This window comes from Malaclemys terrapin, chromosome 21 (genome assembly GCF_027887155.1).
Source record: "Malaclemys terrapin pileata isolate rMalTer1 chromosome 21, rMalTer1.hap1, whole genome shotgun sequence".
Lineage (NCBI taxonomy): Eukaryota > Metazoa > Chordata > Testudines > Emydidae > Malaclemys > Malaclemys terrapin.
The window spans coordinates 9,994,218-10,019,647 of NC_071525.1; the positions used below are offsets into that span (position 1 = coordinate 9,994,218).

At 54.7% G+C, this 25,430-nt stretch overlaps 1 protein-coding gene across 1 annotated transcript in view; it reads left to right on the plus strand.

Moving 5' to 3' along the window:
* PEA15 (proliferation and apoptosis adaptor protein 15) overlaps window positions 1–25,430 on the plus strand; it is a 41,054-nt gene that overhangs the window by 11,822 nt on the left and 3,802 nt on the right. Inside the window, exon 2 of the mRNA XM_054010544.1 lies at window positions 23,403–23,576. Within this exon, the coding sequence (XP_053866519.1) occupies window positions 23,403–23,576 (174 nt within the window). The remainder of the gene's footprint in view (window positions 1–23,402; window positions 23,577–25,430) is intronic.

A 25,430-nucleotide genomic window follows, 5' to 3' on the forward strand; every position in this document is an offset into this window, starting at 1 on the left:
AGGCCAGGCACCGAGCCTCTTCCTTCCAAGAGGATGTGTTGAGCTTCTTGCTTTCATGTCCCTTGCTACGACCTAGCCTTGGGGGGGACACGTGGGAATGATGTGGCAGGCGGCGTGTACAAATGGTCAGTGGCTGCAGAGGCCACCAAACGTCTGGCTGGCATGCAGGAGGCAGCGTGGAGCAGTGGTTAGGGGCTGCAGGGACCTCGGAACTCCTGGATTCTCTTGCCAACTCTACCCAGGGCTGGCTGTGCGACCTCACCGGAGTTTCTTCGCCTCCCTTGTTATTTGCAAAGCTGGATGGAAAACAAACAACCTTCTTGCAACAATTTTTGCTGTTATTTATCGGAATTTAAAATGGAAAAAGTTCCGTGGGTCGGGATTGGGGGCACTCGCAGAACTGGGGGAGGGGAAGCCCAGGGCTGGGATAGCAGGGGGATGTGGGTCGGGATTGAGGGGCACTGGCAGAACTGGGGTGGCGGGAGCCTGTACAGAGACACCCCACACTGTCCTATGGGCGCCAGCCACATGATGCATTTACGGCTCGTGCGCTGGTGTTGGCTTATTTTCCATTTAATACATTTTCGTTGTTTTTGGCGATTGGTTGTGTGACAAATGATGCTTTGCCATTGGGATGGCACCTCGCCTGGGCGCTCTTCCAGTGCTTCTTGCCGAGGAATTGGCTCAACACGCTCTGTGCTGCTTCTGGAGGCGTTTTCCTCCACGGAGATTTGCTCTGTGCAGGTGTGTGGGGCAGGGGGTGGGGGGGAGCGCAGCATGGAGCAGGGCACAGAACCCTGAGCTGGGAGTCGTGAGCTCTGATGTCAAGGGACCACTGGGATCATCTGTGAGGAGGGGAGGATACCCAGGGCAGAGAACGGCTCTGAGTTAATTCCTGTTGGAACCAGAGCAGATCTTCTAGGCAAACATCCAACCTTAATTTAAAGCTGGCCACGGATGGAGAATCCACTGTGACCCTTGATCTCCATCATACCTGGTCACTCCACACCACAGCCAAGACCAGGTGGTGTCCCTTATCTGGACTGGTTCTTCTTCTGGCAGGGGTCACCGCATCAGGGAGAGTCCGTGTTTGCGCAGGCTCTGCATGTTCCCATCTGGGGTCGTTCCCCGGCTTCCACTTGGTTGGGTTGTCTCCGGTCTTTGCTGCCACAAGTCTCATGTGCACCAAGGTTTACATCCGAGGCCAGCGCCGGAAGACACCGGCTTCTCCACGGTCCTCGGCGCTCTCCTGAGGGCTGAAAACGTGACCCTCGTTTCCAGTCGGAATTTGTGTCGCTTCATTGAGACCAGTGCGCCCCTCGGGTGCCCAGCTGGAGCTGTTCAAGTGAATGAATCCTAATGGCCTTTTACGTGCCAAAGGGCCGGTTCTCCCGCCTTGCTCGGACACACGTTTCTGAGCACCTTGTTGGCTCTCCTGAAATCCCTGTGAGGAGGGGAGGATTATTGCTTAGACTGTCAACTTCTTGGGGCAGAGACTGTGTTTGTACAGCGCCTAGCACCCTGGGGTCCTGCTCCACAACTGAGGCAGCTGCTCTCCCATGTCAATAGCACTGCTCTCCCATGTCACAGATCGGGGAGCCAAGGTAGAGGGGAACTGAGGCCAAACCTTGGGCACCAGTGTTGCAAGGGCTTTGAGGATCTCAGTGGCACCGACATTTTGGACTTAGGCGGCAGAGGCAGCTGCGTTAGCCCAGTGCCTGAGCCACCTGTTCATCCCTCCTCCGTGCGCTGTGCCCAGTCTGAGATGTCTTCGGCTCACGCAGCTAGAAAAGCCTCTGTGTTAGCTGTTGCTGCATAGCATCCCCCAGAAATAATCCTAGCCAGCCAACAGTCACTGAATCCGCCGAGGCTAAATCGGTTCTTCCCTCGGCCGCAATCGGCTGGCCGTGGTTTTGCCCCACAGATGCTCATCTGCAAATCTGTAAACAAGCAGCCGGAGGAAGAGCTCTTCCTGCTTTGGAGATTAAAAAAAACCCTTTGGACTCAATCTCAGAACTTGCTGCAAAACTGCAAGGGTGGCAGGGCATGTGCCCTGGTTAAATCCACGTACAAACCCACCCAGCGCAGGATTGATATGAACCAGGGGGCTCAGCTCCCCTGTGGGACAGCAGTGACTTCCCCGATGCGATCCTCCAATCCGGGACTCGTGCCGAACAGCTCCAAGATCAACAACCTGCTGGGGGCTGAGGACCTGTCTGTCTCTGGAGCTGGAGGCTCTCCAAAGAAACGGACACATCGCAGAAAGCTCCCGCATCACCCAGGACTGCCCGGAGAAAGCCAGCCTCAGGATATTTAAGGAAAAGCCCCCAAACAGCTGCATAATTACATCTCCAGACACCTAAAATGACGTTTGCAAAGCACCTGGAGCACCTCGAATGCCAGGTGCCGTGGCTACACACAGAACGTTAGCGGCTGGAGGAGGAGTGACTAGGAGGATGTTTATCATGGACTGGGCATGTGATTGTACAGTGGCAGAATCAGTAACAGAACCCAGGAGTCCTGACTCCCAGTCACCTGCTCTCACCACTAGCGCCCACGCCAATCCCAGAGCTGGCCTAGAACCCAGGATTACTCGCCCCCCCCCCCATCCCTCCTCACACACCTGTGTGTGCCGCGATGGATGGCGAGGGACAAAGACAGGAAGATGCGGAGGGAGAGAGGAAGGAAACGAGCGAGTGCCCTGTTTGGGTTGTTTCCACTGGTTACAAACCAGCTTCCTGCGTCCCTGTTCCTGTGCTACATCCTGTCAGAGTGACAGGCCCCACCCCAGCTGCCATCTCTCTCCCAACCCCCCAAGCCTTTGTATTTAGGGCAGCGCCAGCATTCAGGAGAGCAGCAAGCCGGGAGATTACTTCTGCCCAAATGGGGTCAGCGGTAGCAGAGCAATTCCCATCACGGCAGGTCTGGGCCGCGTGATCCACACTAAGCAGATTGTCCAGGGGAGATAAAGAGGGGCGGGGGGTATGGAATGGAGCTCGGATTCCTGCTGTCTCCAGGATGGGGGTCTCGGGGGTGTGTGGGAGGCAGTGTCTCCATCTACCCCCGGGGGGCTCTTCTTCCTGCTCAGGGTGGGCCAAGATAAGTGTGAGGACTGGCCCATCCTGCTCCCAGCAAAGCCAATAGATAGAACATCCTGAGACTCCTGCTCGGCGTCGGACTTGGCGCAGCCTGACATTTTGATTAAAAAACCACAGAGGATATAAAATGAACACGGCCCAGATTAAAGGGATTAAAAGCTGGTCTCAAAATGTAATTCTAACTGGGGAGTAGTCATCGAGCGGGCGTGTTTCCAGCGGGGTCCTGCGGGGATTGGTTCTTGGGCCCACCCTATTGAACGTTTGTATCAATGACCCGGAAGAAAACCTAAAATCATCCCTGCTAAAGTTTGCAAGTGACCCAAAGATTGGGGGAGCGGTAAAGAAAGAGGACAGGTCACCGACAGAGCGATCTGCATTGCTTGGTCCATGGGCGCAAGCAAACGATGCGTTTTAATACGGCTGCATGTAAAAGTACACCGCTAGGAACAAAGAGTGCAGCCGTACTTACAGGATGGGGGACTCGATCCTGGGAAGCAGGGACTGTGAGAAAGAACTTGGGGATTGTGGTAGATAATCAGCTGAACGTGAGCTCCCAGTGGGATACGGTGGCCAAAAGAGCTAATGTGATCCCGGGCTGGGGAGGCATAAACCGGGGAAGCGCGAGTAGGAGCAGAGAGGTTATTTTATCTCTGTATCTAGCACTGGTGCGACTGCTGCTGGGATCCTCTTCCAGAGCCCCCTCTTCGAGAAGGACGTTGATAAATTGCACAGGGGTCAGAGAAGAGCCACGGAAATTATTAAAGGATGAGAAAACCTGCCTGAGAGCGAGAGAGACAAAGAGAAGGTGAAGGGGGGACTTGATCACAGTCTATAAATATCTGTCTGGGGAACAAATATTTAATAACGGGCCCTTCGGCCTAGCCGAGAAAGGTCCAACACGATCCAATGGCTGGAAGTTGAAGCTAGACCAATTCACACTGGAAATAAGGTGTATGTTTTTAACAGTCAGAGTAATTAACCACTGGATCAATTTCCCAAGGGTTGTGGGGATTCTGCATCACCCACAATCTTTAACTCAAGAGGGGATATTTGTCTAAAAGCTCGGCGCTGGTTATTGTCTGAGTTATGCCTGTCAGAGGGGTGATCACAGTGGTTCCTTTTGGCCTGGGAATCTGTGACTCAATGGGAGTGTTTGCCCATGATCTCAGTGGGGCCAGAATTTCAGGGGTGATTGGAGTGGGCAGCCCCATCTCACCTCGGCGGAAAGGTCCCTGCTGTGAAATGACTTGCCCTGGGTCACGCAGCCAGTCGTGGCAAAATCAGGAACAGAACCCCAAAGTCCTGGCCTCCAGCCCCTTTGCTCCCTCCTGGTCCGAGCCAGGCCCAGAGCTGTGCTTTAGCCACGAGCCTGTCTTCCGTTTGTGTTTCTAGATGACTGCAGCAGCCACAGGGTCAAATCTCCTGCCCCTGGCCACCAGCCAGCTGGCAGACTCGGTGTCTGGCTATGAGTGGCCGGCAGGGTCTGGCCGAGGTCGAAGGTTGGCTTGTCTTGCAGATGCTAGGTCACCTGTTAATGTGGGGAGTCGTTAGCTCAGCCAGCTGGAGGAGGCAAGAGGTGAGCACGAAGTCCCCTCTCCTCTGTGCTTGTGGAGCCGACAGGCTGGGCTGGGACGTTAAGGGAGTGCACAGATCATTCTAATGGCGGCAGCTGAGACAGGCAGGGAGAGACCGTCCCTGCCCCAGCTGAGATCAGGGCCCTCTTGGGCTGGGTGTTGTCCAGACACCCAGGGAGAGACAGTCTCTGCCCTAGCTGAGATCAGGGCCCTCCTGGGCTGGGCGTTGTCCGGACACCCAGGGAGAGACAGTCCCTGCCGCAGCTGAGAGGCACATCATGCTGGAGGCAGGCCTGGGGCGGGCCATCTCTGGGGCCTGCTCCATGATCCACCTGTGAATGCGCAGCGGATGAGTCTCTAGCTGGGACAGAGCTGGTGCCCCCTGCTGGGCTGTTCAAGATAGCGGGTCGCTCCAGGGGACCAAATTCCCTGGGAATCTCAGGTGGGTCGGGCCTGCCGGGGCTCTGAGGTACCACCCCGAGCCCCCTGCTGCCAGACGCGTGCAGAAACAGGGCCCATCGATATAGAGGTGGGGATGGGGGGCCAGGGTGGGGGGCTGGTTCAGTTACACCATTGCATGGAAAGGCTGGAGGGTATTTCTCCCCACGTGGCTGGGGGCTGGCTGAAGCTCCCCCGCTCCCAGCTGCTGCTGAACATCCCTGCCCGCTCACTCCAAGCACCTCCTCTCTCCACTGCATCCTTTCCCCTCCCCCATCTCCTGCATCCTGGGGTGGGAGGTAGAGCACCCCTTTCAACCCTCCCACCCCAATCTACTCATTTATAAGAGGCAAATACTGCAGCAGACCTGCAGTTGCTCACAGCTTCCCAGGTGTAGCAGGGAGTGACCCCAGGGCCTTCTATGCTGGAAACCTGACACCTGAACTAAAGGAGAATCCCCACTGGCTGTCAGTAGTGTGGGGGCTCTGACACACAGCCAGGCAGTTCTGCTTCCATCCAGTGGGAAGTGGTGATCTCTCTTACACACACACACACACACACACAGTTTAGACTGGTACCTAGAGACTGCTGCCACCCCCATTCCCCCTCCATCTTTGCGCCCATCTGCTCTGCCAAAGCAGGGCACAGCCAAGGTTGTGCTGGGTACTACCCTGGGCCTAGGCAGTGGGTGCACCTGTGCCCCAGCCTTGTACCCACCTGATGCGGGGGGAGGTGGGGGAGGATGGCGCCTGGCGCCCCCAGGATCTCTCCAGTCAAAGAGAAGGGAACCGATCCTACCTAGCTAGTGAGGCGGGGATGCCAGGGTTAAAATAATGCTGGACTCGGCAGTTGCCATGGCAATTTCTTTGAGCCTAGAAACCCAACCACTGTTGCTTCCAGTCCCCTGGGGGGTCCCTCCTATGCCTCCCTCCCCCTCCCCCCCCCAATCAAGCTGCTCAGCCCATTTCACATTTCATCAGGGCCGCAAACTTTAATTTGCTCTGTCAAACCAGCCCCCACGTTTCCCAGCGGCTTGGGGGGCGGGGGGGACAGGGAGGAGAGTGGGGGGGGGGGGATGGACCACATGCTGGGGAGAGACTGACCTGCAGAGGGTTTGTGTGGGGCAGCTTCTCTGACAGGGAATCAACTGCCCCCCACCCCAGAGGAACCTGTATCCATCCCCCTCCCCTGCCAGCTGCAGACTCTGCCCTGGGCATGATTTCCCCCTTGTTCTAGGGCCTTTCCTCCCCCAGTCGCAGGCTCAGGGCAGCTCTGCTGTTTCCAGCTAGGGTTACCATATTTTGTGCCTCCAAATGGAGGACACTCCCCGGGGCCCCGGCCCCGCCCCACTCCCCAAAGTCTCCGCCCCCTCCCCTGCTTCCCGCAAACATTTGATTCGCGGGAAGCCTGAAGCAGGTAAGGAGGGTGTGGGGGGAGGAGGCGCGTCCCAGGCTGGCCCCCCCGGCGGCTCCAGCCTGGGTCGGCTCGGGCCCTGGGGTGCCGGCCCCGGCCGACCACCCCCGGCGGCCCGGCGCACCTCCCGGCCCGGCTCCCGGCCCCGCGGGCCCGGCTCCCCGACCCTGGCCCGGCTCCTGGCTCCCCGGCCCGGCTCCCGGCCCCCTGGCCCGGAGCCCGGCCCAGCACCACGCCACCGGCTCCCTGCCCGGCCCTGCACCCAGCCCGGCCCGGCACTGCGACCCTGGCCCCCGGCCTGGCCCCCGGCCCGGCACCGCGCGCCCGGCCCGGCTCCCGGCCCGGCACCGTGCCCCCGGCCCCGCACCGCTGAACCCAGACAAAGAGGCCCAGGCCGAGCCCTCCCTCCCTCCCGATTTTCCCAGACATGCCCGGCTTTTGGGGATTTCCCCCCGGACGGGGATTTGAGCCCCCAAAAGCCGGACATGGCCGGGAAAATCCGGACGTATGGTAACCCTATTTCCAGCCCTCCCATCTCCTGCACTGCACTCTCCGCTTTCTTGGGCAGGGGAGATCTTCTGAGTGGGGAGAATCAGACATTTCAGCCGCAGACACCAACCCCTGCCCCCGCCCGCCCAAGAGTCACCAATGGAGCTGCTGCCGAACGCTGGCCCCCAAATCCAAAGTCTTGTGTGCTTCTACAGTGCCCTTCATCTGAGGAGCTCACAGCTCTTGATTTCCTGGTTCCTAATTTGCAGATAACAAAGGCACAGGAAGGGGAAGTGACTGGCCCAAGAGCTGGGAAAGGAACCCCGGAGTCCTAGCTCCCAGTCTCCCTTCTCTAACCTCTAGAGAACCCAGGAGGCCTCCTGCTCTAAGCACTAGACTCCACTCCCTCGCCAGAGAGGTGTGTTGTGGAACCCAGGAGTCCTGGCTCCCAGACAATGCTCCGTTCTCCGGAGGGAGGGGCTGTGGCAGAGCAGTTCAGGAATGCGGACAGGCCCGAAGCCAGGGAGAACAAATTTAAATGTTTGATGTTAGTGGGGATGGACCCAAGCTGGCTGGATACACAGGAAGCATAAACCAAACTCCTTCTTGCTTTTTCCTTGTCACTCCACTGAGGAAATAGCCTGGCTGGGGAGAGAAAATAATTACTCTCATCACAGCATCCAGCTGGTGTGTGCGAGCTGCTTTTTGTGAATGGGACTCCCTGAGCCACGCCCCTTCATGCATATTCAGGAAGCACTTTGCATGTAAGGCATGAATGGAGGCAGAAGGGGGTGGTCACTTGGCGCAGCCCTTTCATGGTCTTCCTCTGCCTATTGCAGGGTCTGGTTGGCCTCCCTCTTCTTGTCTTATTACTGACCCAGTAATCTCTGCCCACCATAGCACCAGCTGAATGCCTCCCCTGGCTTGCCATCCTGGGTCCTTTCCACCAGAGCTGAGCACACCAGCTGCCCCCGTGAGGTGACACTGGGCACGTGGGCTGGGAACTGGAGAGCCAGGAAGAACCACAGGGTCTGTCTGTGCCCCTCAGCCCGGATAAAGAATCCCCCTTTAGATCCAGTGTAGCCCTGTGCTGTGAGGGACGCTGCAGGTCCCAGTGTCCCCATGGGGAAGGCCACCGCATCCCCTAGCCCGTGTGATCTACTCCAGCTCCCCCACCACTCACTCCCAATTCCCCCACTAGATGCTTGAGTCCACATCTACCTCTCCCAGGTCATCCTTGCCCTCCAAAGGGATTTTGGCCCCTCTTGGCTCTGCCCCTGAATGGCCAGGAGGAAGCGCTGTCTAGCACCACTGAGACCCCACCAACCGGGCTCGACACCCAGCAGCGTCCAGCTGCTGGTTGGGAGGCTACCTGTCCTGTGACTGGCAGTCCCCAGGGGGAAGCCGGCAGTCCCCAGGGGGAAGCCAGCAGTCTGAGTAGCAGGGCCAGGGAAGATTCGAAGCAGAGGCGGATCATCTGGAGGGATGACCCTGTTTTCCTCATTCTAATAAAGTTCCTTGTTCAGGGTTGGAAGAAGGCAAGTCACTACTATTGTCACCTGACTCGAGCGCTGTGTGATGCTGTACAATGCCCTGGGCGAGAGAAATCTCCATTGTCCGCAGCTGTGGGGAAGGGAGAGAGTGTGAGAATTTTCCCTTCCCCATTTTTCTGCCAGCTACAGAAAATGTTGTAAAATAAAAAGGGGGGAGGGGGTGTAGGATGTAGATCGGTATTTTGAAAAAAAAACAAACCACAGAATTTCTCTCCCTTTTCCCAGCTAGTTCTAGAAATAATGTTGCCGTGGGAGCTTTGTGCTTGGAGTTTATCTCAGTTCAGTCTGAGAATTGGAATATAGATTACAAACACACCCCCAAAGGAACAAATCACATTGCATTAGTCACTGGAATTATGACTAGCTGGGATGGAATGGATCCATCCAGCCCGCGACTGTAACACGTTTAGCTACTGATAGCAATTAAATCTCCAATGTGTTCATTCACTGAGCAATGTATTTATTGATGCTGTTTATTTGCTGACCTCTTTACTGACCTGTCTTCCCTGGGGGAGAATGAATCTTAATTCATTAATGCTTCAGGGGCCTTAGAAGGTGTGAGAGCACTGTAACACAGCAATTTGCAGTATAATTTATGTATAAATATGAATTAAGTCTCCCAGCCCCTGCACTGGGGGCATGGGGTGTCCTTTATAGATGGAGAAACTGAGCAACAGAGCAGAGAAGTGAGATTCCTAGTGGCATAGGTGGCTCCTGCTTGGGTTCAAACCCCCACGTGTACCTTTTCGGGGGACAAATCTGTGATAAGATGCCTCGATTCCAAGGCCAGAAGGGACTATCTAGTCTGACCTCCTGGATAAAGTGGGCCAGAGAACTTCCCCAAACTAATTCCTAGAGCAGATCTGTTAGAAAAAAAAAATCCCCTCTTTATTTAAAAATGGTCAGTGATGGAGAATCCACCACAGCCCTTGGTAAATCGTTCCACCGGTTAATTGCTCTCACCGGTACAAATTTACCCCTTTATTTCCGGTCTGAATGTGTCTAGCTTCAACTTCCAGCCATTGGATCGGGTTCAACCTTTCTCTGCTAGACTGAAGAGCCCGTTATTACATACTTGTTCCCAGGGTAGATATTTCAAGATGTCATCAGGTCACCTTTTAATCTTTGCTTTGTTAAACTAAAGAGATTGAGCTCTTTCAGTCTGTCACTGTAGGGTTTTTGTTTTTGTTTAATCCTTTAATCATTCTTGTTGCTCTTCTCTGATCCCTCTCCAATTTATCAATATTCTTCTTGAACTGTGGACACCAGAACTGGCCACTGGATTCCAGCAGTGGTCGCCCCAGTGCAAAATATAGAGGTAAAATAATCTTTCTGCTTCTCCTCGAGATTCCCCTGTTTATGTCTCCCAGGGTCACATGAGCTCTTTTGCCTAATGAGCTCTTTAAATTAGTAGACAAAGGCCTGGATGATGAAAATTCCCAACTGTTTGATAATGAGATCAGACTGGTCAACAAGAGTTCTAGAGCAATGTGATGCTGAAGTTGGATTGGCCCACTGGTGTTCTAGGACAGTGTGCTAAGGTTGGATTGGCCCATGGGTGTTCTAGAGTAATGTGACAATAAGATAGGATTAGCCCATTTGGGTTCTAGGGCAGTGCGGCAATAAGGTTGGATTGGCCCGCGGGGGTTTCAGAGCAGTGTAATGCTGAGGTCGGATTGGCCCATGGGTGTTCTAGAGCAGTGTGACATTAAGGCCAGATTGGCCCGCGGGTGTTCTAGAGCAGTGTGACAGTAAGGTTGGATCGGCCCATTGGGGTTCTAGGGCAGTGTGATGCTGAGGTTGGATTGTCTGTCAGTGGTGTCACTGTATGTCCCCACTGTTTGTTCCTATGCCCCACACGTCACCACCACCACTGTGTTCTGCTCTCCCCCTGGGAGTGACGGTTTAATCATCTAGAGCCCAGCCGCTGACTGAATTGGTCAGTCCCTGGGACTCCCCTGGAATTGCAGTGAGTATCTGGGTGGTGGTTGGGGTGTGGGAGACAATCCCTGGAATGCCGTTCCGGAGCCTCCTGCAGACTGCTCCCTGGGATCCTCCAGCCAGCCCCCTTCCTTCCAGCTCCACTGCTCTCTCCTCTTCCCGAGTGTCAGGCTGATGCCTCATGGCTTCAATTACCAGGAGCTTGAAAGGCTCGATTGTCTGGAGCAAAGTGAAACCATCAGCTTTCCTCACCCCGTGCCCCTCCCTGCTGCTGCTTGGGCCCTGGGGGCCTCTCTTTTCATAAACCACCCCTCCCCTCAGTTAAACTCCTCCTCCCGCCCCCATTGCTATGTGTTATTGCCCTGATGTGTCACTTTCCCCTCCTTGCTGAAATGCAGCCACCTCTGGGGTGGAATGGGGCAGCTGGGTAACAGCTGCTTCGCACTTTGGGACAGGAAGTGAAGGAAAATCCTGTCTCCATGTTGCACAGGGTGAGATGGGCTCCTGCCACTGGAGGTTTCACCCGCCCCTGTAGTGGAGTGAGTGTGCCCTCCCCCCAGCTCCCCTCCTCTGGGGCTGGCTCTGGGGGCCTCCTGTTCCTGAGCCCCCAAAGGGGAGCTGGAGCTTCCCCAGGCAGAGGCCGAGAGGAGAAGGGGACTTGGCCCCTGGCCTCCCTGCAGTTTGGGAGATGGGGAGACCCTGATCTCTACGTTCCCTGAGGGGGACAGGGCAGGGCTGCATCTTGTGCCCTTCTGGTGGCTGGAGAAGCCAACGCTGTCCCGAATGCCCTGAGTCATGGGGTGTGCAGGGGCCACTGCTCAGACAGGCCTTGTGGAGCCCGTGAGTAGGCAGAGGCTGGGAGCCTGGGCTTGTTTTCCTTCCATGGCCCCCTGGGAGCTGTCGTCTCTGAGCCAGTCTCTGTAGTTAAATAGCAATAGATGAGGATCGCTTTGGAGATGCATTAAGCGGCAGTTAGAAGGGCCTGATTTATAGCTAGCCTCAGGGAACGTGCCGGCATCTAACTAATACACAATTACTGAGCTCGTGCCCCATGATAACCCACCTGACACATGGTAACTGACATGGGATAATGGACAGCACATGCCGCAACTACATGCAATGATGCCACATGCTGTAACGGCACATGTGATGATGGCACATCCATAAATAGCATGCAATCATATGCAACTGGCATGTCCTACGTGATCACACATGACCTAGCAGACCCACACTAGCTGTCCTGGTTGATGTGTGGGATACATGACATAGCTGATCTCACATGTCACCGTACACAACTGGCGTGCCATAAATTACCCCACATGCCATAACAATGATAACTAACATGACACATGGTAACGGGCCTGGGATGACCAAAAGCACATGCTATAAATGACATGGGACTTCTGACAGCACATGCCATAGTTGATCTCACTTGTGATACCATGGAACTGTCATTCCATAAATGACCACATTATCCTGCCATAACAGACAAGCGATAAGTTACCATGGGTAATATCATTTGGACTGCAGTAACTGAAAGCACATGTTGTCACTTATGTACAGTAATTGACTTGACACGTGTAACCCCAGAACATGCTGTAACAGATCACCACATGTGATAACATACAACTGACATGCAATAAATGACCCAAAGTGCCCCCCCATCACTGACAAAATGTGTCACCTGTTATCCCCCACACCAAAGTTCTTGCAGCCAGAGGCTATTGGGCCTGATTCTTATTTGGGGCAGGCCCCTTTACCCTGCCAGAGTGCTGCGAAGGGGTCTTCCTATAACGGCCAGTCAGACATTATTGGTCGTCTTTGGTTAAAGTGCCATGGAGTTATTTCTGGGATCCGTTTCTCATCCACCATCTTAGGCAGGGATACTAGTTCTGTAGCATTTTGCCTCCACGGATCTCAAAGAGCTTTACAAGGAAGATCAGGTTTATTATCCCTATTTTACCATGGGGAAACTGAGACACGGAGACTCACCCAAGGTCACCTAGCGAGTCCGTGGCCGAACTGAGAACAGAACCCAGGAACCCTGACTTAGCCAAAGCTGGTCCAATGCACCTGTCTGGTGGGTTTGCTGTCACAGAGAAGGTGCAGAGCATATGACTCTAATGGGCAGTAGGGGGTGCTGTGGAGCATCTTGTTTTGAGATTGGCTGGTTTCAGAGTAGCAGCCGTGTTAGTCTGTATCCGCAAAAAGAAGAACAGGAGTACTTGTGGCACCTTAGAGACTAACAAATTTATTAGAGCATAAGCTTTCGTGGACTGCAGCCCACTTCTTCTATATGCATCCGAAGAAGTGGGCTGTAGTCCACGAAAGCTTATGCTCTAATAAATTTGTTAGTCACAAAGGTGCCACAAGTACTCCTGTTCTTCTTTTAGAGATTGGCTGGTGACCCCTTTCCTATTGGTTCAAGGCTATTGTCTGTTTGCTGTAACATTTGTATAAGACCACAGTAACCTATACTGGCTTGGGAGCTGAGGGGGGGAGGTGATCTTTATCCCTCTATTTGAGAGCTTGTAGAGATTAACCCTAGAGGATTTTCTGTAGAACTTGCAAAGTGAAAGAGAAGCGCCATGAACTGGGATGCAGGTGGGACACGTACAGCCATGTCGCCCTGGAGCAGTGGTTTTGGGTCCAAATGCCCATGGAAGTCAATGGAGTTTGGCTCAGAGCGTACTAGCTATTCAGGGTTTGGGGCATGAGACTGGAAGGGTCAAGGCCTGGCCAGACTGACTTGGGACAGGCAGATGGGAGCTGGAACAACATGGACTGCGCTGGGCTGACTTGGGTTCAGAGAACTGAGCCGAGTCTTTCCGGGCATTCTTTGCACTAGTGAATACGTACTGCACTAGGATGAGGAGAGACTGGCATTGGGGCAGCTTACCCCTGGGAAAGATAGGAACCACTCCTCTCCCAGATCCAGGCAGAGAACCTAGAGGACCTGACTCCCTGTGTCCCCACTCTAACTACTAGACCCCACTCCCCTCCCAAAGCTGGGAATAGAACCCACAAGTTCTAACCCACAGTCCCCCTCCTCTAACAGCACTTCCAGCCATCTCTGTACCATGCTCTTTTCTTCGTGCCACCCAGCTTGCCTGGGAAACGGGCAGGAAGCCAGGCTGGGCAGTTTATTATCCCTGAAGGGCTGTGTTACGCCGGCGGGACAAAAGGGAGAGAAAGGAATAAACAAAACAAAAAGAGGGGGAGAAGAGAGAAAACCAGTCAGAATGAAAGTGGCGGGGGGAGGGAAGGAGAAGTGAAAGGCGCGGATGAATGGGGAGGAAACCTTCCCTGGGATGGAGCGAATGGGAGAGACCGGCAGAGAAAGGATTCCCCTGTGCACTATACTCACAAGTTGCAGGGGCAGCCTGGAATACTGAGTGCAAAAAAATCCGCCTGCAACAACAGCGGAAAAAAGAACCCAGGAGACCGGGCCAAGAGCCGAGCCAGTGATTCATTGTTTCAGGAAGACGGGCCAGCTGGGAAATGTTTCCCTTTAAAGAAACACAACAGGAATTTCCCCTTCCCAGTGAAACCAGGAGAATAGAAAAGCAGCCCTGAGAAAGGGGGTGGCCTGTGAGGTTTCTATGGAGAGAAAATGGGGCCAGGAAATGCACTTGCGTGCGCATGCTACACACGCCCTCCTTCCCCCGCGGCCTGTGCACAGCTGGGGCATGACCGGCCTGTGGCAGGAGATGGGGTCGTGGCCACTTGAAATGAACAGATCGTGTAGTAGTGAGATGAGGCTGGTGGGAACAGTCCCAGACTCTAGAAAGGGGTTAGATTGGATCCCTGAGCCCAACACTTGGGTAGATAACGTGATGTCTGGTGAGACAGATACAGCTGTCAGTGGAGAGATGCGGGGGAGGTGGGGGCTGCAGAGGAGGAGACTCTCATGCCTGCAGTGGGCAGAGGGTGTGGCTGGAGAGGAGGGAGGAGGCTGTTGCTAGAAGGACAGAAGATGCCTGGATATTCAGCGAGGGGTAAGGGCCCAGGGCCGGGCTGGATCACAGCCTGGAAGGAGTAAATGGGGGGAGATCCTGAACTGAGCAGGCAGACAGTGGGGTTATCTGGGGATGGGAGTGTCTCTGTTTAGTTAATTGTGTATAAAATTTTGGTCCTTCTCCTGGAGCCAACATTTCCGGTCTACATCCGGCTGCCCTGTCCCAGTCTCGAGCGCTCTTGAGCTCCCCGCAGCAAAAGGAGAGGGTGGGTGCGGCAGGGCAAAGGGCTTTGTAGGGATTGGCTGTGGGTGCAGGCCTGGGTTTCGGGCACCACCACTGCGGGCGTGTTCGGCTCCAGGTTTGTGGCTTGGGTCTCTTGTACACTGAGGGGCCCTCTGTGAAAGTCGTGCTGGGATCCCAGTCTGGCTCCAGTGTTTGTTCTCAGTGAATCTGGTTATTCCAGAGGAGATGATGCTCTGTTGGGCAGTGTAGAGATAGGGGCATCCAGCTTTCAGCACCTTCTAGTGGTCATGCCAAGGACAGACGTTCTTAGCTCAGGAAATGCCTCTTGAGAGGGACAAAATAAGCCCAGCTGGGCTGTTAGCAGTAAAGCCCGGGGTCTCTGTCCCAAATCTTTACCAAAATCAGGGGGGGGGTGTATCATGGGTGGGCCAGGACCGGGGTGAGAGTGCTATAGAAGCCCCAGAGACATGGGGATGGAGGGAGACGTTAGAGGGATGAAGGAGTTGGATGGATCCTGGAGAACTATGTGGGGATGGAGGAATTGGGGCATTGAATATTGGTGGCCAGACGTGATGGATAGATTACATATTGTGTTAGGTGATCACTGGCTGGTTACAATGAAAGGATCGATACTGTGGACAGATGTATGGATTGACGCATATATTCTGTGGCAGATGGATACTGGGGATTGGTGGACAGGTGGATACTGGGGATGGATGGATAGACAGACGGATACTGGGGATGGATGACTGGATGGATGGAGCCCCACTTTGCCCCCTCCCCCGGCTGGCTGCTGGCCTCACTGCCCCCTTTCCATCAGGAAAAGTCAGAGACAATCTGGGCCCTGACAGAACCAACCCCCGCTGTCCTCCCCCCACATCCCCACCCCATGTCTCTCCAGGCGCCAGGTGTGCGGGATGGGGGGGAGGGGGTGCTGCCCCAGGGGAGAAGGAGAGAAAGAAGAAAACAGTAAGTGAAAGAAATAGTGGTTGCCATGGCGACCGTCTTTACCGTCATGGTGGATGGCAGTGGTTTCCAGGGCAACCAAGAGGGAACGAGGCGGCTCAGTGTGAGGGATGGGGGGGCTGGGCTCTGGGGCAATATTGTGCCCTATTGCCAGAGTTTGGATGCAAGATCTCAGGCCCGGGGAAGCCCCCACAGGTCCCATCTCCTCCTGCACCCAGGGCCCAGCACTAGGTCACCCTTATAGACTTCCCTAGCAGCCCTGTACCCAGCAGCCCAGGACTCCCAATGGCACCTCCTTGGGGGGTCTGTACCCTGCAGCCAGATCTGTTCCCCTGTCATGGAGTCAACAGGGCTGCCCACCCTTCCCCCAGGGGACTCGCATCAGGGCTCTGAAGATGCTTCTCCCCCTCTGCCATTGCCCAGCCGGGTGGATTTAACCCTTTTCCTCGCTCCCCATAACTCATGCTCCTCCCCTGCCCCCCCTGCCCGCCCCTCTCTGAACTCCCTTCGCTCGGCCGATGTCTTTGTGGCCCCACTGGGGCTGGAACGGGAGAGGGATGAGACTGGGGGCAGGGGAAGGAGCAGGATACGGTTCCATAAATACCTGTGTGCGGTGCAGTTGTCACGAGGCGGGGGGTGTTGATGTCATTCTATTGGGAGGCATCAGATGTGATGTGTGTATACTGGGGAGTGTCAGTACATCTGTGTGTGCTGGGGGTGTTGGGATATGTCTTTGGGGGTGTTAGTAGATGGAGCGCATGTATGTCTGGGTGTATGGGGGCTGTCAGTAGATGGTTGTGTGTGTGTTGGGCATACTAGAATCTGTTGCCTTTGGGGGTGTCAGTAGATGATGGGGTGTTGGGGGTATCAGGATAGGTGTGATTGCTTGGGCAGAATCGGTTCAGCCCTGTGTCTCTCTCCATAGGCAGATGGGGTGCTCAGCACTCGGGGGAAGGGAGACACGTGTGGATAGGGGTGAGTGTGCAGTGAAGTGTGACCTGATTGTGTGTCGCGGTGTCTCCAGCGCTCTGCTCTGTGCAGCTCCCATCTCTGTCAGAACCAATGAGTGTCACATGAGTCACAGCCCAGCCGGCCCGATGCCACAGCCCTAGTTTGCTCGCTGCACTGTGTGTGTGTGTGTGTGTGTGTGTGTGTGGCTGTGTGTGCGCACACACGCGGAGTGATTGTGGAGTGGTATGAGTGTGTGACTGTGGAGGGTGTATGTCACTGTGTCAGGGTGTGTGTGCAGGGGAGTGATGGGCTAGGGAGAGCAGAGTGATGCTGTTTGCTCTGTGTGTGCGCCCACTTGGGCTTTGTGTCATTGTGTAGGGTGTGTGTTTGAGGGGTCAGTGTCTGAGCTCGGAAGAGGAGGAGTGCATCAGAGTGATGGTGTCTATGGTGTGTATGTCATTGTGTAGGGGTATGTGAGTGTGTGGCGTTGTGTAGGAATGTGTGTTGTGTACTGATGGGGGTATGAGTGTAAGTGAGCAAGGGTATGGGTGTGACTGTGCTGAGGTGCGAGTGTGGTTTGACAGGGCTGTGGGAATGGGTGTGATTGTGCTGGGGGTGTGAGTGTGATTTGACAGGACTGTGGGAATGGGTGTCATTGTGCTGGGGGTGAGTGTGGTTTGACAGGGCTGTGAGAATGGGTGTGATTGTGCTGGGGGTGTGAGTGTGATTTGATAGGGCTGTGGGAATGGGTGTGATTGTGATGGGGGGTGTAAGTGTGATTTGATAGGGCTGTGGGAATGGGTATGATTGTGGGGGGGAGTTAGTGAGTGTGCAGGGCTCGGAGTATCCCACAAAATAGCAGTGTAGGTGTGCATGTGTGTGTGCGGTGGGGTGTACGAGCAAGCTGGGAGGATGGGAGAGCTCCAGTGTCTGCCATGGGCTCCGTGTGTTGCTACTCGGGAAGGTGAATGCCTGGGTCTGGTCACCAGCCCTGGCGTCGCCTCCCAGCTAGGAACAAGTGTCACCAACTGGCGTGTTTATCAACGGGGGAGGGGGCGTCTTTCTTATCCAGGTCACTGGTTTGGTGCCTCGCCTTAATCTGCCAAAAACTGTCTGAAAATCCGGCCATTCCCCCAAATCCATGGGTCATTAGCGGCTGGATCGGAGCAGAAATAACAGGGTAGCAGTATAATGAGAGAGAGAGAGAGAGCAAGAATGTGGGGGAAGGGCAGTTCATTCCAACCCTTCCCTCTGTTCTTGAAAATTAACAAACCCCTCCTCGATGTGTGTACATGCACGCACACTCACATACACACACGCGCACATACACACTCATTCAGTCACATACTCACTCGCACACACACACATACACGCACACACACTCATGCTCACCCTCCTCTGCCCCTCCCCCAGCTCCTGCTGGGCAGTCTCATCTGGATGACAAAACCAGTGACATTTTCCCCAGGAAATTGGCAGAATTCTGCCTCCTGGGACAAAACTCGGCAGCAGTAAAGCCCTGGGCTCTGGCTGGGTTTGTCAGGAAAGCCAGGCTGGCCAGTGCCACTGGTGAAAATTGTGCATGCAGAATCCTTATGTGTAGGGATTGTTTGGCCTCCAGGTCCCACGTATCTGTGCGGATCCCAGAGCAAGCCCTGGGATTTGAACTCTGATCTCTAACCTGTGCCTCGGGCTGGGACTAACAGACCACTCAGGGGTCTGTGCCAACCTGGAAGCAATGCAGAGTCCAGGTGGGAGTTATTAGGGGAGTTTGTTGGGACCAAGGTAAAATCAATGGAATAGGTTCAGAACCATGGGGAATCCAGCAGCCCCGAACTTCCTGCTTTAGGATAGAAAGTTCCCAGAGTGGCTGTTATCGGATTTGGAGCAAACTGATCTTCCTATGCCCCCCAGGCACACTCAGCTGCCAGGCAGCGATCCACAGGTGCACGCACTTGTACCCATAGGCAAACACCTATCGAGAGACACCCACAGCCCTAGACATCTCCACTCATACACATGCTTATCACATAGGCCTGCTATAGACTGCTTACGTGCTGCTGCCTGACAGCCCGTAGCTCTCAAAGCTTTGCCGGAGTCTGCACCCAAAGGACCGTGCTGCGTGGGCAGGTGGCAGACCCGTCAAACCTGCCCTTTAATCTTGTGCATAAGAAAGACCGGTCGGCGTCTGCTGGAATTGCTGAAGTGGAGGTGACAGCGCTAAGGAGGGTCCAGCTGCTGGCTTGGAAATCTCTAGGGATCTTGTTTTCCTTTTCATGACACACCTGCCCAGAATTGTGCCTGCTACCAAGGGCAATATCTGGAAAATACTGCCCAGTGTCTGCCCACCAACACCCTGTGCCCAAGGGGACATCTCACCCCCACCTGAGAGACCATTCCTTGCCTTTAGAGCTCTGACTGCGGGGCATTTTATATCAGTGAAATCCCCGACAGAGACAGGGGTTAGCCACAAAGTCTCTGGTTTCTGAACGGATGCCATTCCTGACACTATAGAGTTTAAGGTCAGAAGAGACCACCAGATCATCTAGTCCGACCTCCTCCATGGCACAGGCCGCCAACTCCACCAACACCCTCACATTAAACCCAACAGCCAAAGTTAAACCCCTCTGCAATGTCAGAGGGAAAGTTCCTTCCTGACTCCGTGAGACCCTGAGCAGGTGAGCAAGAACCAGCTAGTCTGGGAGAGAATGCTGGATGCCATCCCAGAGCCCTGGCCCTCCCCGTCCAGTGTCCTGTTCCCAGCTGTGACCATCCCTGATGCTTCAGAGGAAGGAGATATAAAAAACAAACAGAGAATACATTGCAGGGGCAGCGGGGATGGGAGAATCCCTTCCTGACCCTTGCAGGCAGCCGTCTGAAACCCTGAAGCATGCCCTTTTAGGGACAGAAGACATGAACCAGAAGTGAGGCCCGTGGCTGCTGAGCCCTGCCCCCCACCATCACAAGCAACCCCATCGTACGATCGCACTCATAAATTTATCCAGCTCTCTCTTAACATGAATTGTTTGCTCCCAGCCCCCAACTCCTAGGAGAGGCTGTTCCAGAACCTCCCCCTTCTGAGGGTTAGAAACCTTCTTCTAATTACCAGCCTGAATTTGTTCTTTAGTTTATATTCATTTGTTCTTATGGCAACATTGTTCTTTAGCCTAAAAGCTCTTCCCTGCTCTGGTATTAACCTCCCCCCCCCCCCCCCGATGTATTTAGAGAGAGCGATCATAGCCCCTGTCAGCTTTCTTTTTGCTAAGAAAGCCCAACTCTTCCAGTCTCCTCTCCTAAGACAGGTCTCCATTTCCCTGTCCCTCCTAGCAGCTCTGCTCTGCACCTGTCCAGGTCAAATTCATCTTTCTTGAACATGGGTGGCCAGAACTGGACACAGTATTCCAAAGGAGGTTTCCCCAGTGCCTCGTACACTGGCCCTAATACTTCTCTCTCTCCTGAAAATGCATCAACCCTGGCTATGTTGTTCCACCAGTTATTTATCCCCACTGTTAAAAATGCACGCCTTATTTCCAGTCTGAATTTGTCCCACTTCATTTTCTAGCCATTGGATCGTGTTAGACCTTTCTCTGCTAGATTGAAAAGCCCGCTATTAAATATATGTTCCCAGTGTAGGTACTTATAGGCTGTAATCAAATCACCACGTAACCTTCTCTTTGTTAAGCTAAATAAATAGAGCTCTTTGAGTCTGTCACTGTCAGGCAGGTTTTCTAATCCTTTAATTGTTCTCGTGGCTCTTCTCTGAGCCCTCTCCAGTTTGTCAACATCCTTCGTGAACTGTGGGCACGAGAATTGGACAAAGGATCCCAGCAACAGTCACACTAGTGCCAGATACAGAGATAAAATAACCTCTCTGCTCCTACTCGAGATTCCCGTTTATGCCTCCAATGATCACATTAGCTCTTTTGGCCACATCACAGTGGGAGATGTTTATGTTCTGCTGATTATCCACCACAACCCCCAAATCTTTTTCAGTCACTGCTTCCCAGGGTAGTGTCCCCCATCCTGTAAGTACGGCTACACTCTTCCTAGATGTACACATTTACCTTTAGCCATATTAAAATGCATATTGTTTGGTTGCACCCAGTTTATCAAGCGATCCAGATTGCGCTGTGACAGTGACCTGTCCTCTTCATTATTTACCACTTCACTTTTTGAGTCATCTGCAAACTTTATCAGTGAGAATTTGATGTTTTCTTCCAGGGCATTGATACAAATGTTAAATAGGGTAGGGCCAAGAACTGATCCCTGCGGGACCCCCACGAAAACACACCCACTTAATGATGATTCTCCATTTATAGTTACATTTTGAGACTAATCACGTAGCCAGCTTTTAATCCATTTACTGTCTGCAGTGTTAATTCTAAATCAGTCTAGTTTTTTTAATCAAAATGTCATGTGGGATCACGTCAAACGCCTTGCAGAAGTCTCCGTATATTACAACAACACTGTTTACCTTTATCAACAAAACATGTAATCTCATCAAAAACCTGGCATCACGTTAGTCTGACAGGATCTATATTTCATAAACCCATGCTGATTGGCATTAATTATATTACCCTCCTTTCATTCTCTAAATTCTAAACTTAATTCTCTCTTCTCCTCTGTCTCTTCCAACTGATATGCCGCTAGCTCGTAGCAGAAATTATCATGAGCCCCTAAGTGCATGACTTCGCACTTGGTACAATTGAATTTCATCTCATTTCTGTCACTCTTGTCTCCAAGGTCATCTCACAATTGTTGTATAATATTCTGGCTCTCCTCTGTATGGGTGATGCCTCCCCTCTTTGAACCATCAGCAAAATAACCTCCCTCCAGTCTGATCTTTCACCTTTCAGCACATCCCATAGGAACAGGCTAATCACCTGTTCTGTGAAAAAGCATTTCCTCTGATCACTTGTGGATTTCACCCTTTCCCATGTCAGTGACTGTCTCTCGTTTAAACAGGGAGAACAGCCCTGGATCTCCCTTCTCGATCCCATTCAGGATTTTATCACATCCCCTCTCTAAGGGGAACAGTCCAGATCTCTTCAGTCTCTCCTCCGAGGGGTGTCCCCAGGCTCCTAGCATCCCCCGGTTGGTGTTGGACACAGAGGCAAAACCCAAGAGGTTCAACCAATCTGATGTTTACTGCAGCCTCCCAGAGACTGCACCAAGACTGGATCCAGTCTGTTCCCTTGCTGGAGAGCGGGTCCCTTCGTAGCACAAAACCCCAGGCATTGCAGGTCTAGTACACCAGGTCCGCAAGCGGAAACCGAGTTCCCAAAGCCATTGTAGTTGCTCCTCCGTCTGTACGGCAGTAACAGGCTGTTGTAGGAGCGAGGGTCGGCCATGGCGGGGGGGAGGGAGGGGGCTCACGGAGTGACCTCAGGGCGATATTAGTACAGAAGGGCTTTGGTGGTGAAGCACACCTTGCCTCCCAGCCCTGTTCCCCTGCCCCCTTGGCAGCGCCGTTCTGCCCCCCTGCACCCCTCCTCCTCCTGCTCGCTCGAGGCCTGCGCCTGTACCTGGAGCAGCCTCCTTCACGCGCCCCCTGCTCGCGGAGGTGGAATTGAACCTGGGGGGATTCTGTGTGGGGGCCGTTGGGCACGGTCAGGCCTTGGGGTTCTCCCAGGCTCGGAGGAAGCCCCATAGATGGCCAGTGCAGGGACCTGGCTAGCGCTGTCTATGCTTAGCACAGTCTGCAAGGGGGGCTGGCATCATCCAGGGGATGGGCTTAGGGGTAAGGATGCCAGGGGCCAGTTCCCAGCTCTGCCATTGTTCTAAGGCATGTCGGGGGAGAAATCCCGACCCCCTCCGAGCCTCAGTTTCCCCATCTGTAGCAGGGGATCGTGTCGCACGCTCAGCGGTGCGGGGGCACGCAGAGTCAGAGGCTGCGTCTGAAAAGCTGGAGCAAAGTGATTGCGCAAACTGGGCTCCCTGTTTGTTGCCTTACCCACAACCCCGCCCCATCCCCACTGGTCTCAAAGCACCATGCGAGGTGTGGGGGGAGTGGGTCTCAATCCCCATGGCAGGTTTCGAGGGGCAGGGGGAGGCCAGGTCAGCGGGTGAGGGCTGCTAACCCTGCCCTCCCTCATCATTGCAGCCCAGACGCTCCCTGCCCTGGTGCTCCCGGCTCCTGGCACAGAGTCGCTGAATCTTTCCGCCAAGGGTTTAACTTTTAAAGGCCTTAGCAGCCACCAACCACCAGTGAGACAGGACTGGAGGGGGAGGACAGGAGCCTGACAGTCCATGGGCCCGATCCTGGGCCGAGTCCCCAGAGAGTTCCCCCACCAGCTGGCCTGTCTAGGGCAGAGTGGGGGGCTCAGTCTCTATGGCCCAGTGGGTCCTTGGTCCCCTGTGCACCGGAGAAGTGCCGTGGTGTTGAGAGGGAGGGAGGCACTGGGCTGGGCGTCCTGGGGTGACCTAGGGAAGTCCCTATGCCTGTCTTCTCTGTCCAGATTGTCTGGGGCAGGGACTGTATCGGTACAGCGCCTGGCACAGTGGGGCCCTGGTGTCAGCCCCTGGGCACTTCCAGGAGGTAGATCCCAGTGACAGTGTTAACGTATCTGGGGTCGGGGCTAACGGTGTTTCTGATGTGGACATGTGAGACCTGGGCCTAGACCACCCCAAATTCATTGCCCTGGGCACTGGGCTGAAACCCCTCCCAGTTGGCTGCACCCGGGTGCCATTGGCAAGGGGAGGCGGCTCCCAGCTCGGGTCGGTAACTGGCCTGCCGGGGCTGGGTCTAACCGGGCTGTTGTCCGTGTGCTCCCCCTGCAGCAATGGCGGAGTACTGCAGCCTGCTGAAGGAGCTGGCGGAGAACATCACCAACGAGGACCTGGACCAGCTGAAGTCGGCCTGCAAGGAGGACATCCCTAGTGAGAAGCACGAGGCGATCACCACGAGCAAAGACTGGTTCAGTTTCCTGGAGGAGCACAACAAGCTGGACAAAGGTGAGGGTGTGCACGGCTGGCGCCGCTCGGTCCTGCTAGCCCAGCCCTGCGCTGCCCCCCGTGCACAGTTCTGCTCACGCCCCTCAGGCCCAAGCCCTGTTCGTGAATCACGGGCGGCACTGCAGGCTGCTAAGTGAGCTTTGACTCCCCGACCCAGTGTCCGTGCTGCCCGACACAGTTATTGTTCGATCCACTCCTCTCTAGGGCTTTGCCCAAGGGCTGGGTCCCTGTTGGTAGATATTGGGGATGGAAGGACAGATAGATCCAATGGATGGGTGGATGCCTCAGTGATCCGTTCCTCTCCATCAATGCCCCCCTCCCTGTCTCTCTCTCTCTGAGATGGCTCCGGTTTATTTTATGCCCTGGGGCTGGTGCCTGCCCTGAGCGAATGGCTGGTGAGGATGGATATTTCCATAGCCCATTCATTTGTCCAAGGGTTGATCCCCTGGCCCAGCACTGAGATGCAGCCACTTCTGGGCTGGGACCTGGCAGATTGTTTCATCGATGCAGCACAGGAGTTCAGGTCGGGGAGAGAAAAATAGTCCACTGAACAACTGAAACCACCATCTGATCTCCCCTCCCAGAATGGGGCCAGGACACCTGGGTTCCTTCCTCCCAGTGCCATGGGACCCTTAATGACATCTTTTATAGGACAACACCCACCTGCCAAAGGAGGCTGGATCACCAACACTGCAGCTTGCAGGCCAAAGTGGGCTCCTATCCATGTGCAAGAGGGTGCCCCATTGGGGGGTAGGCGAGGGCGGTGTTCCTCCCAATTCCTGACTGAGGCTTCCAAGCAAAGTGACATGACCCACCCCACACTCTGAGAATCCATGCGGAGCCCAGTGCATGCTGGAACAGCCCTTTGCGGGGGGCCGGCACTTCAGCTCCTGGTGGAAATGGCCGATTCACACCAGCCACGGGCTGATCTCAGGAGCTCTGTGTCTGCGAGTGGCCCCTGCATCCACATGGCGCTTTGCAGCAGCTGCAGGGAGAACACAGGCAGCGCCACCCCAGGAAGCAGATTGCCCCAGGGTCTCTACCAGCCCTCCTTCCCCAGCCAGGGAGACCTGAAGGTGAAAGCAGCCCAGCCCTGTGAGTCAGCCCAGCGGCCTTGGGAACAGCCAGTCCCAGTTCCCAGGAGAGACAGTGACTCAGCAGGCCCAGCCAGGAGATGTGTTCCTGGGAGGTGAAAGTGGTACATGGATGGCGCATGTGTGTGCGTCTGAAGGGGGCAGGGGGGCTCTGCGCCCCAGGGTGCAGAGGAGAACATGCACACCAGGCACCGACAGACTGAGCCCTTCCCTGTCCGTCTTCTGGGGGTCGGTCCCCTAGATGCAGGCTTTGCACTGTAAGGAGCTGGTTAGTTCTCACTGCTGCCTGGATGCAGAACTGAGCATAGGCTCTGTACGCCAAGGTGCCAGTGGGGATTCTCCTGTAGCTCGGGCGAGGGGAGCAGGAGGAGCCGTCCCCCAGGTGGCCGTGGAGTTCCAAGTGAGCACGGCCCAGAAAGAGATGTGAAGTGCTATGCAGGGCTGGGATTATTTGCAGTGGGGCAAAACGCAGCCCAGACCGGTGTGACTTCAGTTTCCCAAGCGAAGGGTGATGGTGTCCCCATTATACAGATGGGGAAACTGAGGCATAGCGGCTTGGTGGGTGCTGTGTTGCAGGAGGTGCTGCCATCTTTCAGACGAGAGAGAGAACAGCTGCCAAGGCCCTTCTTGCTGAGCTCAGAATATTAGCCCCTCTGGGTCGTTTCCGGCTCCCTGCAGTCCCAGTCAGAGATGGGATTTGCCGATGCCCCTCAATCCTGACCCACAACCCCCTCCTATCCCAGCCCTGGGTCCCCCATCC